At 42.4% G+C, this 17,635-nt stretch overlaps 1 protein-coding gene across 1 annotated transcript in view; it reads left to right on the top strand.

Annotated features, from left to right (window-relative positions):
• Jhy (junctional cadherin complex regulator) overlaps window positions 1–17,635 on the top strand; it is a 69,279-nt gene that overhangs the window by 30,291 nt on the left and 21,353 nt on the right. Inside the window, exon 4 of the mRNA XM_004636397.2 lies at window positions 13,085–13,198. Coding sequence (XP_004636454.1) covers window positions 13,085–13,198 — 114 coding nt within the window. The remainder of the gene's footprint in view (window positions 1–13,084; window positions 13,199–17,635) is intronic.

Raw genomic sequence — 17,635 nt, 5'->3', positions numbered from 1 at the left:
GGATCACAAGTCCGCATCTTGTACAGCAATTAACCACTAAGAAGAATATATGCAGTGTATTATTTGTTGAAACTGTCCTTCCGATTTGATTTGAAACTGTCTCATTGCTATCTGTTTGTCAATAAAACTTTGAAAAAAAAAATCTTATTGTTTTTAAAATGAAAAAAAAAAATTGACATAAATTTGCTTCAGTCTGCTGAGCTATCTGGTTGGCCCCAAAGGACTGTAAGTTGTTTTTTTTTTTCCTAATAACTGGTTTGGTTTTTTTTTCTTTTTTATTAATTTTATTGAGAAACAAATAGCAATGAGACAGTTTCAAAATCGATTAGTAGGACAGTTTCAATAATTAATACATTGCATATTGTTGTCTTCATAGTGGTTATTCATAGTACAAGATGCAGATATGATATCCTGTCCAAACACGATTAGTACAAATCTTTCTTCTCATTGAATTAAGAGAAAGTAGCTGTATATCTATCTGATTTTGTATATACAAAAACAAAATGGTCCTTCATTTATATCCCCTTTTTTTCTTTAGTTTTGTCAGAGATGGGAAAGGACTGTAACTTTTAAAAACTTTTTTCTGGGCCAGGGAGATAGCTCAGTAGAATAACTGCTTGCCTGGCAAACGGAAGGGCCTGAATTCAATCCCTGGTTCCACAAAAAAAAAAAAGTTCACTTTCTTTAGGGTTTGAGATTTATTTTCCTTTTTAATAAAAATTAACAACAACAACAACAAAAAAAAAAAAATTAACAAATTGCACTTACAAGAAAAACTGGGCCAGGCCAGGGAGATGGCTCAGTAGAATAAGTGCTTCCCTGGCAAGTGCAAGAGCCTGAGTTCAATTCCTGGTTCTGTCAAAAAAAAAAAAAAAACTTTTTTCTTTGGTCCAAAATCTTATTGTTTTTAAAATGAAAAAAAAATTGACATAAATTTGTATTGTTTATTTAAACATTGGAATAAGAAGTCAAAAGACCTGAGTTGGCCGGGGAGATAGCTCAGTAGAATAAGTGCAAGGGCCTGAGTTCAATCCCTGGTTCCATTAAAAAAAAAAAAAAAAAAAAAAAAAAAGACCTGAGTTGAACCTCATTATTATTAGAGCCATTGATTACCTTTGGCACACCAAAGTATTATGCTGAGTCCTGTGTTTCCTCATGTAAAGTGAGGTTACATATGTTTGCTTTGTGGCACAGATTCACAATTACGGGGATGAGGCCAGGCATAGTGGCAAACACCTGTAGTCCCAGCGCCTGGCAGGCTGAGCCAAGAGGATCGCCATAAGGTGGAGGCCAGCCCAAGCCACATAGTCAGACCCTGTCTCAAAAAAAAAAGATTACTGAGATGATCAACTGAGATACTGCATATGAAAGCTTTTTTGTAATCACATAGCCTTATATAAATATGTGTATTATATTTTATCTTACTTTTTATGAAAGACAGGGTCTACAGGGTCTACAGGATCTCCCTACGCAGATCAGATTGTAGTGATTCTCCTGTTTTCAGCCTCCCAACACACTGGGACTCCAGGCTTGCGTCACCACACCCAGTCTCAGTCGTCATCTCAGCGCGCCCTGGGAGCGGGCCCGGCACGGCACACCAGGGATCGAACCCCAGCCACTGTGCTCTGCCTGTAAACATGTTTATTGTCGCAGGATTTGAATTCATAATTGCCTACTGGATAATTTTACTGTTACTTTTGTCTTTGCCATTGTTTTGAATGCAGTGGAACTGCAGTTTGTCAATAAGATTATGCTTTAACCTTTATTTAAACATGAACATCTTTTTATAATTACCTTTGGGCTAGAAACACAGAATATGAAAATCTTTCCAAGTGGCAGTGCTTTCCAATTCCTCCTCCCCCATTATACTTGTAACAAATACTCTTCTCCAGGGTAGGCGCTCTGTAGACGTTCATTGATTGGTAGATGTCCTGTTCTGCCCTTTGCTGCTGCCATAAGAACACTTACTTACGACAGCATAATTTCAATTCAACTTTATGGCTTTTTCAATACAAGGCATTTCTTAAGACAGCTTTCTCGTGTGTGCTGTTCAGCACTTAGTTGCTCAAACCACCAATTTGTATGATCTACAGAGTGACACTCTATTAGCTCTGCATTACTGAGGGATCCATAAAAAGAAAACTTCCTGTGTAATGAAAGCATGCCCTTTTGAAATCAGAAATTTAGCATAATTAATCACTTTTAAGGATTAATCATTTTTAAGCTTCCAAAACTGTACCTAGCATACTTGGTAATTCTATTGCATTTTTCTGTAGTGGAGTTTGAGGTTGTGGCAATGTGCTGATTCTTTTCCTTGTGACAAGAGTGCACAAATGACAGAGTACACAAATGTACTCTTGAACATGGTCTGCTGGGAAGCAGGCACGTAAACAATCAGGACCCAGTGAAAACTGCTCTACAAGGTGAGCATGCCTAATCCAAAAACCCAAAGTCTCGAGTGCTCTAAGACCCAGTGCTTTTTGAGCACTGGTAGGATATCACACCTGACCTCGTGTGAGAGGGCACAGTCAAAATGCAGGAATACTAAACACAGCACACAAAATTGTCTTCAAGCTGGTGAGATAGTTCAGTGGACTAAGCACCTGCTTAGGCAAGCACAGGAACAAGGGTTTGATCCCACCCATCCTGCCCCTGGGGCATGCCGAGCCGGCCACTGAGTCAGGCGTGGTGGCGCACGCCTGTAATCCCAGCTCTGGAGAGGCTAAAAACAGGAGGATCATTGAGTCATATAGTGAGACCCAGTGCCAAAAACATTAAACAAATGAACAAAAAGTTATCTTTCAGGCTATGTGTATAAGGTATGTAAAACATGCATGAATTTTGTGTTAGACTCTGGTCTCAATGATATTTCATTATGTATATGAAGCTATTCATAATCCTCCCAAATCTAAAACATATGGTCCACACATTTTGAACAAGGGATCCCCTGTGAGTACTAGCAACATGTAAGACTCTAAGTGAACCCCAAGAAAAAGTGTGTGAGTCTGTTCAGGGGTATCAGAGAGGGTTTCTAACAGGCAATCGTGGATCTGAATTTTTTTATTTGTCAGTTGATTTGTTTCTGTTTGTTTAATGCTTGTACTGGGAATATAAGAATTGTACGGGGAATTAAACTCAGAACATTTTCACTGAGTTATGTCCCCAGTCATTTAATTTTTCTTTTCTTTTTTTTTCTTTTTTTAATTTGAGCAAGATTCTCACAAAGTTGCTAAGTTGCCTAGGCCGGGCACAACTTGCTGTTCTTCTACCCCAGCCATATAGAGTGCTGGGATTACAGGCATACACCACCGTGCTTGGCTGGAATTGGTGCTTCAGCAAGAAGGGAAAATTAACAGGGGAGGTGGCAGGTGAGGCGCAGAAGGCAGAGAGCAAGCACAGGGGCTGGGCTGGAAGAGGGCTGACTGCCTAAGTAGAGCTCTGCAAGTAAAGCAAGAAACTACCTCTAGGCAGAAGGGCCAACTACATCAGGTACACCGGCTGAAGCAGGTAGAGGAAGTGGTTGCCACATACCTTAACTATGTGATTTTTACTTACAGTGTATAAATATCCACTGACTTGCCAGTTTTTTGCTGCAGGGCCCTTTCCACCAGCGCCAGTGCTGTTGATTGGAGTTTCAGATTGTATATCTTGCATCAGTTAAAGACCATCTATGATTTCCAGTTTTGATTTTTTTACATACAAATTTAAGAAGCCATTAGCAATAATCTAGGGCCGAGGAGATAGCTCAGTGGAATAAGTGCTTCCCTGGCAAGTGCAAGGGCCTGAGTTCAATCCCCGGTTCTGCCAAAAAAAAAAAAAAGGAAAAGAAAGAAAGAATCTAAAAATATTATGTCCTCTGGCTTTTTTTAAATAAACATTTCCACTAATCTTTTAATTTAGCTTTGTTCACTTGGTTGTTTTTATTTTTGTTTTTGTTCCCACATGTTATTTTACCAATTGTTCGTATTGGGTCATTTGAGATTATTTAACCTAGTTTTCATGAAAATCACACTTTTGTGTTCACATCAGATTGCTCCGGATCATCTAATCTTTAAATACATTTCTTTAGTTTCACAAGTACAATTAGGAACTAGACAGGTCTGGAAATAAATGTGAAAGACTCTAGGTAGGCACTCAGCTCACATCAAAGTGGCAGAAGGTCCTGGATGTCCAAGAGTGTCTGCCAGCCACACACATTCTCAGTGGACAGAGGTGGGACGTCTCCAAGAACTAGAGAACACACGTAATCCCAAGACTTGCTTAAGGAGGAAGGTGCAGCTGCCATAGTTCTGTGTGGCTGGGATGTTTGGATGGGGATTGGGTATTTCAGGGAGAGAAGGTGAGAGGTGCCTTTTTATAAGAGTAGCACTGTTGGTCATTTTAGAGCAGATGCTGTCACAGTCCCCTGCAGCAGCGGCTGCAGCAGTAGCACCATCACCACCTGGGAATGTATTAGAAACCCTTGACCCATCTCAGATGCCCTGAATCAGGGATGCATGGGTGAAGCCCTAAAGATGTTTCTAACAAGCTTTGAATGGGATTCTGATACGTGCTCAGAATGTATCCGTGCTGAAGAGTCGGCCCTTGCTTCTAATTGATACACAAGTCACTGAAGAATTGTAATAAGGGGCCAATCTAGTACAATGCATGAGGTTTTGGTTTTTCTTTAAATCTCTACCTTGACCATTCAAAAGTCATGCATACCTTTTCTTAGCTTGTACTGGAGAGTTCAGCTTTCTGAATAATTAACCTTGCTGTGGGTTACAGTGAGCTACTCCTACAAATCTCTTCTGCATTCTTGAAATGGCCAATTACTTCATTCATCCAACCTCTATTTATTAAGACCTTACAATGTATCAAGCATTGTCGGGAGATGGTTGGGATACATTACTAAAAACAAAACAAGTCGAGCCAAAAATCCCTGCCTTTGGGAGGCTAACTTTACTAGGAAAAGATGAACAATAGAAGAAGTAAGTTCGTGTGTTAGAGGGAAGTAAAGAGTAATAAAACAGATCCAGAAGCAGTCAGGGTTGAGGATGCCATGGTTTCACGTGCTTCGTGAGCCGTGGGCCTCTGAGAAGAGCCTGGAGGAAGCGAAAGAGCGTGCCGTGCAAAGGTCTGTGAAAGAAGGTTCCAGAAGAGAGGAGAAGTGACAAGCTCAGAGGCTGAAGGACCCTGGGCACAGTGAACAGAGGAAAAAGAATGAAAGATAAAGTCCTCGTTTTCACTTAATCTTTTTGACATTTCATTAACTGAACTTAATATAAATCATAAATCTAGTGAAATAAGCAGATTCCAAGGAGTGATTGAAAAATACAGTAAATACTTAAATTTTAAAAGTATATTATAAAAAGATATGTTGTCATTCGTCTCCCTCAGAGTACTCCCCCGTGCCTCGTACACTCATCCCATTGTCCTTCCCACTTTCTGAAGCAATTCTAGGGGTCCTCTTTTGTGTCTTTTGTGATCCAACACGGGAATGCTGCTGCCAAGGGCCACCCAGTGAGGGGAAAGGTAGGCATATAAAGCATTATGCTGGCTATACACTGCTCCTCACACCTAGTTTTGAGGAAAGCTTTTTCATTTTTACCAAAAGAGGGGGCCTGGCCCTAGCTCAGTCCTTTAAGTGGCTGCTTCCACAAAGCTGTCAGCCTCAGGTTCCTGGAGTTCGAACCTCACAACTCTCCCACTGGCCAAAAGTGCCCTGAAGGCATTCCAGGAAGAAAAAAAAATAAAACCCCTCATTTTTACCAAAAGAAAAAAACATGGATAGTATGTCGTCCGAGATGGGGATATAAAACAGTGGCATAAGCGTCCGCCTGGCACGTGCAAGGGCCAGAGCTCAACCCGGAACTGCAAAAAAATAAAATAACATGGTGTGTCCGCAGCTACCCAGTATACCAGATCTGGCACTGTGTGACTTCTCGTTCTTCCGAAAGTCCAAGTGATGAAACACAGTAAATGTTTTAAATTGATTTAAGACATCAGAGCAGCTGTACCAGAGCAACGAAAGGCACTAATGAAAGAGAATTTCCAGAACCACTTCAGAAAGTGGCAAGAAAAAAAAAGTGGCAAGAATGACGGGATAAGCAGAGAGGGGGAGCTTCCAGGGGTTAATGATACTGTGTCTTTCACTGATACACAGAGAGAGAGAGACACACCACATACACACTGGATTTTTAGTCATACTTTATATAAGATTGGCTCCTGGTATCCCTAGGGGATTGGTTCCAGGACATGCTGAGGATACCAAAACCTGAGGACAATAAAGTCCCTTACCTAAAATGTCATAGCATCTGCATAAGATACTACGTGCAACCTCCTACATTCTTTAAATCATCGCTACATATCTAATATAATGTAAATTCTATGTATGTACTTACCATACTGTAATATTAGGGAATAATGACAAAATCTGTACATGTCCAGTAGAGACAAATTGTTTTTTGATTTTTTGATTTAAAAAATTTTTATTTATAACTTTTAACTTGATTCTTTAACAGTTATTTATTGAAAATTTAATGGTACTCAGAATGTGCTACTATGCTTTGTATTATATGACTGAAAGTTTTGAAGTATAATTTGTTTGCAAATCTTATGAATGAGATCCACAATCTTCAGTTACAATCATTGAAAATTAGCCAACTGTCCAGAATTTCAACCACTTATATAACATTTGACTATTTGAGGAAAATATCACTAGGCTCATGTAAATAAATACCTGTATCAGAGAGTTTCAACCTCAACAGTAGCACTGTTTGAGGCAGGATGCTTCTTTTGTATTGGAGGTCCTGTTGTGCATTGCAGGATACTATATTTATCAATGACAGTCTCCCAGTATGACTCTGATAAGTGTGTCCAGAAGTTCCCAGATATTTCCTTAGGGAAAAATACCCACAGTAGCCCCTGTGCTGAAATCATCAAACAAGTATATGCTGCCAATCTGCATCTTGAGGTTCTGTAAGCAAACACTAAGGGACAAGTAACTAAGTATGGTTTTCTTTTAATGGCACTATATGCACTTATATAATTGATTCTGACCATGCTTAAATTGTTCTTTAGAAGAACAAGGACATCTTCTTATGGTTTGATAACCAAAGGTATATGCAATGATAAAATCACCAGCTTGTTTTGTTTTGTATTTTAGGGAAGGGTCTACAGGGTGTTCAGGGTCTCGCTACTAGATCGGACTCATAGTGATCCACCTGTTTACAGCCGCCCAAGAGCTGGGATTACAGGTGTGCACCACCACGCCCAGTCTCAGTTGCCATCTCAGTGTGCCCCAGGGGCAGGGCCTGCATGGCAGGCCCGGGCCCCTGTGCCTGCTTGCAGGTGCTTTAATCCACTGAGCTATTTGGCCGGCCCTTCTCGTATATTTTCAGTTCATAGTTTGAGTTCATGAATGTAGAATGTGTTTCCAAAGGATAGAGTATACATGTTCTGATAGAAATGGGAAGTTCAGTAAGCACCAGGGGTTGGACTTGGTATTCACTCATGTCTATTGACCATCCAAATACTAAATAACAGCCACATTCAGAGGCCCCAGGGAATGTGGGTAAGTTGCACCCAAGCTGTAGATCACATAAGCCCTGCATGTCATTCCCCCATTTTGTCCCACCTCCATGGAACGTGCAGGCCAGAACGAAAGTCAAATGTAAGTAGCTGGGTGATACTTGTTTCAAAAGGGAAAGTGCCTTGCACAAGGCCTTAGTCACAGACACATCTATCTATTGCAGCCTGAGAGAGAGAGACAGACAGAGACTGACTTCCTGGAGGAAGTTACATTTGAGCATTTTAGCCAAGGCTGGGGTTGTGAACCGGATGGATCAAAGCACTGCTGTGGGGAAGGAATGGCTGGTGCACAGTCCCAGTGAGAATAGTATGTGCGGCCCATCAGTAGAACAGCTGAAAGGTCCAGAGGAGGAAAAGGGCAACGGGCTGAGGCTGTAAACATAAATGGGGGACCCAGAGCCAACGCCCCTGTAAGCCTTAAAGATTAAGGACAATTGAAAAGGTAGCGAGTGTTTTTAAGTAGACTGGTGATTCATTTGGGGAAGGGTATTTAGAAACTCAAGTATGTTATTCAGAAAATAAATTGTAAAAAATATTTGATGGTTTCAGTTTCATCAAATTTTTATTGAGCACACACCTGCTAAATACATTCTTAAATGTTTTGTAGCAATGGAGAAAACAGCTAACAACAGAGCCAAAATAGTTCCTGCATGTTTTTTCTAAATATTCTTCAATGATTAAAACAGGTGTTCTAAATATTCGTGAGGCAGCTGACAGTGACAGTGGATCATCTGTGCCTCAGTGTCTCGCTAGCCTTGTATGAATGAGGCAACAGCAATGCTGATGTTTGCAGGCATAAGGTGATGCATAGAAAACCTGCCAGAAACAGGATGGGGCGGGGGGAACCATACTGCACATCACTCATCAGCAAAATGAGTAAGGACAGCCCCTCAGAATCCAGCAATCCTGCCCAAAGAAAGGGATTAACTGATGCATGTGCTGGACTGGCAGGAAGCAAATACTATGTTAAAAAATAAGGCTCTTGGGCTTATTTAATTTGGACATGTGCTAGCTGTCAGTACAATACCACCAAGGAATGATTGTGACAAAGGACTTCATGCATTCAGATAGGGCTCCCCACAACATAAAAACACAAGGTCGATAGGGAAAACAAAATATGAAGAAAAATGGGGCAAAACCTCCACTACCTGTAGAACTTGGTGGGGTTGCTGACACGTTTCAGTATGTGTCCCTGCAGTTCCACCAGCTCACGGGCAGCACTGAGTAAACGTCGGCCTTGCTTTCTGCAGTGCTGCCTGATTCTGTAAGAACCTGATGAGTTTCTTTGAGAGAGAAGTTGCAGCTCAGTCTAGCTCAGCTGTACTCAATCTGAGTTGCTTTCCTACCTACAAACCCTCACTTCAAAGCAAGGAACATAATGTACAATTTTTTAATGGCTCTAGACCCAGGCACTCAGACTCTCTGCTCTGCGCCTTGCCTCAGTGTAAACACCTAATCAAGACTGCCCGTGCTTCAACAATAGCAGCCAAATGCAATTCGAGAACCACAAGCCTTTGAAGTCCTCCCTGCAAAGGCCGGTTTTCTACTCTGAGATAATGACATGCCGTGATTGCTGTCTTTGTTGTATCTTTTCAGTAGAGAAGCAATTATAGGCCCCAATTTAACAGAATAGACATTACACAGCTTATGATGCTCAAAATGCAATTTCATTTGATCATTTTCTCGATTTGATTGGTATTAATAGAATGGTTCACCAAAAAAAAAAAAAAAAATAGCCAGCAGAGGTTGTGTCCCATTCCACTTTCAAAGAGATAATGTAGAAGCGCGCTTTGCTCGGCGCAGGCCTCACCGGGTGATCCAGCCACGAGCCCCAGCCACGCAGCCCGTGGGCGAGATACCATACAGCCTCCATTTGCTGGGAGAGGAAGCAGCAGACAGTGCATTCTGCACTGGTAAACTTTTCATCAGAACTGTATAAACATCCCTTCATTGTCAGTGGAAAAATCAATATTACTAGTGATAAACAGGATTAGCTAAACCAAGTGCCCTTTACTTCTTAAGCATAAAAGTCAGGGCATCTACAGCCAAGGGAAAAAGGAACTGAAGCCTTTGTGATAACACTGGCAAACGTGGTCAAACCTAATAATTCATAATCTCCAGGTGTCTCTGGAGCCAGCACCATGACAGGGACCAAGATTGAGAATTGTTCTTGGCCTTGAGCAGTGCCCTGTAAAACTTCCATGTCTCCTGTGGTAAAGCTTTGCATTGGCAGAGAAGGCTAATCCATCCAAACATGGAGGTTACCTCCACTTGGAATCGAAGTCCATAAGTAAATAGTACTTTAACAGATTAGGTTAGTGTTTTTTTTCCAGAATCGGGAATTGAACTCAGGCCCTTGGGCTTACCAGAGAAATGCTTATTCCACTGAGCCATCTCCCCGGCCCCTAACAGAATTCAACTTAGAACACTTTCATTTGCCCACATAAATTGCAGGTCATTGTTTAGATACTTCCACTTCCACACCATGCACTTGTCTGTCTACAGTGTGCATGTATACAGCAATTGTGACAGTAACTTAAAGCAGTTATAGATGGTTATGAAGGGACAGAGATAGGGACCAGCAAAGGCACACTTTGAATAGGAGACACATGGTATTGTCCTTCTGTGCCGTGGAAGCCACACTGAGTGATGAAGAATGAGTTTGTCATCATTGGCAAATATTTTACCTATCACTAACGCAGCTTTTACTTCTTTCTGAATTAAACGCGAGGTGACATTGAAAAGGTAAGTAGCAGAGGGAAAATTTGAACACAGGCCCGACCGGTTCCAGTCCCATGTTTGTTCCAGACTTGTACCTGGCCACTTCTCACACTGTAGAGTCCTATAGAGGAAATTGCACAAAACAAGTACAAAGTCCTGCAACTAAATTTAAAAATCAGCTCCATCCATTCAGAAAGAGATTTAGCAGGCGAGGAGGAGTCAGAGAGCAGCCCCAGGGCCCAGGCATAGCACTGTATCACAGGAATGGCAGGAAAGTTCCAACACAGGTCCTCTGTGCAGGCGAAGGCACAAGAGGGACACCTGATGCCGGTGCTGCCAGTGGGGCTGTTGTCTGGAAAAGGATGAACCTACTATGTGTTACTCCAGAGAGGGAAGGACAGAAAACGTGGCCGGGTGCATTTCCATTCGGATAGGAAGAGCTTTCCGGTACCCAAGAGCTAAGTGACTGAGCAGCATGCATGAAGCAGGGATTATTTTCTCGTCCTCGAGCCATGGAAGGTATACACGCGCGTTCTGATCCTAGGGAAGCAGGCCCAGGCCTGGCAGCGGCCGGTGTGCACATCCAGGATCCTTCCAACATCAAAACTCTGTCGGTTAGCTCTAGCAGAGAATCCTGGTGGCTAGAATTAAATGTAGGCCAGAGACTAACTTCTTGATTTAAGACAGCAAGGAATGACCATTTACTGCTCCTGCCTGCCTTCAGCAGTGGTCCTAAAAGCCACCTTGCGGGGTGGACCCCCTGGAGAACATCCCCATACACACTTTACAATAAAATATATGGGGAGCTTTAAAAAAAAAACTAATATTTTAAAATTTAAAAGGCCACTCCCAGTGTATTAATGGGCCCAGGCTGGGATTAAACAACTAGTATATTTTAAAAGCTTCCTAAAGTTTTCCTAGTATGTAAAGTTCAGACTCACTGATTTATATCATTCTGATTCACTGAGTGCCAAAACTACGAAGTCTTCCCCCCCAAAAAAAACTAAGGTCCTGCAGGTTTAGGATATTCCAGTAAGTGAGGTAGATTAGCAAAATATTCAACATGGAGGCTCTGGAGTAGACCGCTTGGCTCTTCTCCTTGCTGTTGGTCCTGCACAAGTTTCTTAACTTCTTTGCACCTTAGTTTTGTTTTTGTTTTGTTTAATTTGCAAGGAGGGGACAGTGATAGCACAAGTGCGGTCAGGTGGTTGCAAGGACTGACGCCTGTCGTGGGCTGCGCGCCAAGGCGTGGGACAACTTGTTCCAGGAGCATCACGTGTGCGTACATCGCTGCTTCCGTGCGGCACCGACGTCCTGGGTACAGCTAACAGTGATGCAGAAGTGTGACCGTCCGTGCTTCCAAACATCAGCTCTTCAACTCTTTATTATAAGATAGGCTTTGTTAGGTGACCTTGCCTAACTGTAGGCTAATGTCAGTATTCTGAGCACATTTAAGGTATGCTCAGCGAGGCTCTGATGTTCAGGAAATGTTATGTGCACTTTCAACTTAAGATGGGTTTTTTAAACATTAATTTTATTGGTATATTTTATATACATAATGATCATATTCATCACAGAGAATTTGTACCTGTTCATAATATATCTTGATTATTATTTTCCCCCGCCAACCCTTCTTTCTCTCCTTATTTACAAAAGCTTTGTTTTCATTTTTCCCCTTCTATTCTGGGTTGTTTTTTTTTCCTTCCTTTCCTACTCCCTCTCTTCTCCCTTGTTCTGTTTCCCATTTAAACATTTTCTTCCTACTTCCCAAAATCTGTCATCCACTTTGGTCCTTATTTACATTTCGTTTCTTATACAAGAGAAACAATGCAATATTTAGACCTTTTTGCCCAGTTTATTTCACTTGAAAGTACCGTGTCCATGGGTATCCATTTACCTAAAAATATCTCAAGTTTTTAAGATGGATTTTTCAAGACAGCATAATTCAAGGAGCATCTGTAGAGTGTTATTTCATCGTAATTCTATAGACATTATGAAATGTTGCCTGCAGTATCTACCAGCAGGCAATATAACTTAAAATCGATGTCCCCTGAGTGTGTATGGAGTCTGTAAAGTAGACACGTCCACCTGGAAGCCCTGCAGAGCTAGCAGTGTGGCCCCCCAAGACTGTGATTGGTTCAGCAATAGTTTTGCGTGACTTGATTGTGTGGAGCTTGAGCCGATGCTGAGTGAGTGACCGTGGAACGCGGTGTGGGGAGGTCACAGTGCAGGACTAGCCACCTGCTGTGCCTGCCACACAGTCACTGCGGCCGAGATGGTATAGTGTGTCAGATGTCACGTGTACTTGGGGACTTGTGAGTATAAGGTAGTGATTGCCTGTAGGAGTATTTCAACGTACCTACATGAGTGTGTGTGCCTGCGAAGACAGGCATGTATTTTTATTAAGCAGGCATGTAAGTTTCCTTATTATTAAACTTGGGCTTATTATGTTATTTCATAAAACATTTTAATAAGTTAAAATACAAAGTTTTGCTACTTATGTACATTAACTTTATGTCTTCTACGCAGCCCAACTACGTTTGGCTCAGGTAAGCAAAAAGATTGGATACCCACAACCTCAGAGCAGCAGTGTCCCACCATACCTCCAAGAGGCAATATTGTTTATCCTCATTTTCCTTGGGAACAATCCAGGTCCCTGAGGACTGAAGCGATGAATTCTTAACATTAAATGAAAATAAAACCTAACTCCGCAGGCCCTCACAGACTGGCACCACATGATGCTAGGACTGAAATGAAACCAGTTAACATGGAATATGTTTTGCCCTCTTAGATCTCCTACCCCATCAGAGTAACTGGCAAGACATCTGTTCAGGATGCCAACGAGATTGAAAATGCTGCCACCGATCCCGAGGACAAATGGCACCAAAGAGCACAACGGCTAAAGGTCACTTCTAGACTGCTTGTTAAGTGTGCTTCAACTGACACTGCTAAATATAAGTAATGTTTGTTACTGAGTTCTTGGCACTTAAGGGCTTATTCTGATGTCTGAAAATAGTCACTCACTGTCCTATGAGGAGACTGCTCAGCCTTGCCATCCTTACCTATTTCCTAGAAGAACATCTTCATATCACATTTTAATCATGCAGAGTTAAAATCTCTCACAGAAAGAAGGCATGCAGAAAGCGCAAACAGAGGAAAGGAAAAAGAGAAGAAGAGACAGGAACAGAGATTTGTGACTAACTATAGATAGGGTAATTCTGTGTGTTTCCCTGTCTCCTCAGTCTGGGAGATAGCGTGGTGGTCTAAGTGCCAGCCTGGCAAGCACAAGGACCTGGGTTTGATTCCCCAGTACAGCATGCCATGCCAGCCCTGTGGCGAACCAGCCACCAAAACCAGGGCTGGTGGTACAGACCTGTAATCCCAGCACTGGGGAGGTTGAGGCAGAAAGATCACTACGAGTCCCCAAACTGCATAGTGAGACCCTGTACCACATTTTAAAAAAACAATAAAATTGTATATTGGAAAAAAAAAAAAAAAAAAAAAAAACTCAGTCTCAGGAGAAGGGAGGGATGCCTTCATTTTTGTCCCTTCTCAGGCGCCACCTCCTTTGGGAAGATCTCTCAGCCTATCCCCCGACTCAGGACCAGTCATATTTGCCATTTGTCTTTCCCTGCTGCCCTATAATGCCAAAAGCTCTTTATAGTTAGGACTGTGCTTTCCTCGGCATCCCTTACCAGGGTGCTGCCACCCAAGAGTTGTGCTAATAGTCACTGAGTGGTTAAAGCAACGTTAAAAGGTCACTAGTGTGTCTCCAAGTTAAAATAGCCCTCATCTGAAATTTCTTTTTCTTTTCTTTCTCCATACTGAGATCAAGCCCAGAGCTTCACACTTGCTAGGCAAACTCTCTGCCACAGAGCTATATCCCAGCCCTTTTTATTTTTATTTTGAGACAGTCTCATTGAGTTACCTAGACTGGGTTGAATTTGTGGCCCTCCTACCTCAACCTCCTGAGTAACTGGAATTATAGGTATGCACCAGCACGTTGGGCTGAAAGGGTTTTTTGTTTGTTTGTTTTTTTTTTTTTTTGAAAGATGACTTCCTAATAATCCACACATCCCTCAGTAAGCCCACCCTAGCAACAGATAATTCTCACTACTAAGAATGTAGCTATGTGCGAAATCAAATACAATTCACACAACACATATTAATTGGGTACCTATTCAAAGTACTACAGACTGAGTGGTTGGCTCAATAAGATATGATTAAAAAAACAACAAGGGGCTGGTGAGATGGCTCAGTGGTCTAAAGCACCTACTTAGAACAAGCTTAGCAAAGCACAAGGGACCGCAGTTCAATCCCCCAGCACCACATGTCAGCCGGCCCCGCCCCCTGGTGGGCTGAGCTGGCCACACACACACATACACACACACACACACATAAATAAAAAAAATTTTTTTTAATTTTTTTAAAAACCAAAATGTTTTTTAAATCTTAAAAAAAATAAAACTTGAGCCAGGGATATAGTTCAATAATCTAGCACCTGCCTGGTAAGCACAAGGTTCTGAGTTTGATTGCTGGTACCAAAAACTTTCCCAGGATCTTCCCATCTTCCTAGGTTCTTCCCTGTTCTAAACTAAAAAAGAAAATTGAAAGATTGTTTAATGATCCCTCTGGATCCCACTCTTCTACACATTCAAAACTTTAGAGGAGGGCTGGCAAGATAGCTCAGCAGACTAAGCACCTGCTTTGGCAAGCACAGGAACCAGGGTTTGATCCCTTGTCCTGCATGCCACACCAGTCCCACCCCTGGGTGCACTGAGCCAGTGACCAAGTCCAGCTGTGGTGGCACAGGCCTGTAATCCCTGCACCAGGGAGGCTGAAAACAGGAAGATCACTGTGAGTCTGAGCTGCATAGTAAAACCCTGTACCACATACATAAAACTGAAAAAAAAAATATTTCTCAATTCTGCAGACTGAAAAGACTCAAATCAAGAACTACCGGGTTCAGTGTCCACTTGGGGCTACGTGGTGTTTTGATATTACCTTTTCAGTGCGTCCTTATGAGGTAAAAAGGAATGATAGCACTGCCATGGACCTCTTCTAGGCGAGAACCGACGCCCTCTATTGCAGAGGGCCCTACCCTTGTTACCGGATCATCTCCGATAGGCCCCTCCTTTAAAGCCGTCACCTTGGAGCTTAGGGTTTTTCAGATGAATGGGGGGAAAGACACATCCCAGTCAGCCCACCAGGTTAGCTGTATCCTGTCAGGAGAAAAAAATCGAAAGTTCCCCAACTAAGTACACCTTTTAAAAGATGAAATAAGATCCTCCTTCTTGCCACTCTAAAATAAGTCTTGATTTCGTAGACAAGGAAAAGGTAATGGCAATATGAAAGGCACGTAGGACCTTTCAGGAAGTAACATCTTTGGATGACCCTCCCCCTCCCCCCACCACGCAGTCTTCCCAAAGAGCTCCGAGTGTGGTTTTGCTTCCAACACTGGCATTTGATCTACTTCTATTCATCTGATCAGAGTTCTTCCTTTCCAGTAGTGAAAATTAAAGCCAATTAGTGTCTGCTCATATTTTTCATATTATCTGATGGATTTGTAACTGAATCCATTGTCCTGCATGCCACACCAAAGGACTTGTATTTTATTGTCATGGTATGCACCAGAAAAACAGACCAGAGCAGAAGCTCCTCTACCTCAGAACTGATCCTGGGTAGCTCAGCGGACTAAAGCACCTGCTTAGACAGAGCACAGTGGCCAGGGTTCGGTCCCCAGCGTGCTGTGCTGGCCTGCTCCCAGGGCATGCTGCGATGGCAGTTAAGACTGGGCATGGTGGTGCGCCCCTGTAATCCCAGCGCTTGGGAGGCTGAAAACAGGAAGATCACTATGAGTCTGATTTACATAATGAGAACCTGTAGACCCTGCACTAAATACATTTTTTTAAAAAAAAAGTGATCCTGCAGGCCAGATGCAAATCTCAAGACTTGAGGGTCAAGGCAGACCACCAGGTGTGCTTTCTGGTTAGCCTCAGAGCTTGCCTTTTTCCTTCTGCCTAGAACATGTAAGCAAGAGATGTGTAAGCCCAAGACAGCCAGACACTGCTGTTCACAGTCAGGGGCAAGCCTCCCCAGGGTGGCACGGTACTGAGTGCACATTAATGACTAAGGACCTTCTTACTAAGAAATTTCCATCGCAGCATTTGGCATCAAGATTTGTCAGCGCTAACATTTTGTATGTGACACGAAAACCTACTGCCATTAAGCAGTTATTGTGAGCGCGTGCAGTATGTGCCGATTGGCAGGGCTGGTGACAAAAGGCGCCTGGCGAGAGAGCAGGATGAGATGGAGGATTTCAGCGCTTGATGGAGATTAAATAGCCTGAGAATGGCTTTGTGTATTAACTTCAGGGGGCTCAGGTCTTGCCACCTAAAGAGTGACACCTGATGCCTCCATTGTAGGGTAATAAATCTTCAGTAAACCACAGATCTCAAGTAGGCAGCTTGGAAGGTGAGAGAAATCCCATCAAACCCATAAATGTCTTCCTTTATGGAGACTGAAATACCATTTCTCTGGCACTTACATTTATGTGAATAGCAGATTTAACACTTGAGACAATTGAAGTTTGTAAAATGATGAGTCCTTGGCCTTGTTGATAAAGCACCCTGTAAAAAGGACTATTGTGAATGGCATCGTCAACAGCAAAGGTAACAAATGACTAAAATCAAGTGCTAACCCGGGATTTCCGACCTGGTACCTGAGAAAAGAAACCTGCTAAGTTTTTGTTCTTTTTTTGTTTTGATGGTAACGAGGAGAGAAAGCTGAAAGGTTATAGTTAGCGGAGGGAAGAGTTCTGAGTCATTTGTTTCTCTAGAGCGCTAAAGGCTGAGCGAATCTTGAGAGGATGACAGTGTCGGCAGTATTAGCACTCAGGGATCATAGCCAAGGGGGCTCGCAGGACTTCCGTGAGCAGTACGACAGCCGTGGCAAGCCCTGGTGCTTCCTGCACACACCGCTAAGACTGTAAAATAGCCATTTCTTTGGGATCCACTACGAGGAAGAATTCTTATGGGGTTATGTGTTTGCAGAGCCTTTTTGCCTAAATGTCTCCCATGCTGTTCAATATATTGCATGGGAGAAAGCTCATTTTTATCTGGATACAGAAAAAAAGTTTCCCTTCCCTTGGAGCCCTGCAGGTAAAAATGGGAAGTCTGCAGGAATTCATTAGCACGTGGCCAGTCCCACAGGAAGTTCACCTTCCAGAGATAACAGGACCGTACTTCAAGTTGGAAGTCATTCTTACTTAAAAATCTGACATAACAAATAATATTATATCTGACTTTCAAATTTAATCTCAATCTCTTTCATTGTAAGTGGT

The sequence above is a fragment of the Octodon degus genome, unplaced genomic scaffold (assembly GCF_000260255.1).
Source record: "Octodon degus isolate 3935 unplaced genomic scaffold, OctDeg1.0 scaffold00080, whole genome shotgun sequence".
Classification (NCBI taxonomy): domain Eukaryota; kingdom Metazoa; phylum Chordata; class Mammalia; order Rodentia; family Octodontidae; genus Octodon; species Octodon degus.
Note: the sequence above shows the minus strand (reverse complement) of the source record. Positions and strands in the feature narration are given on the sequence as shown.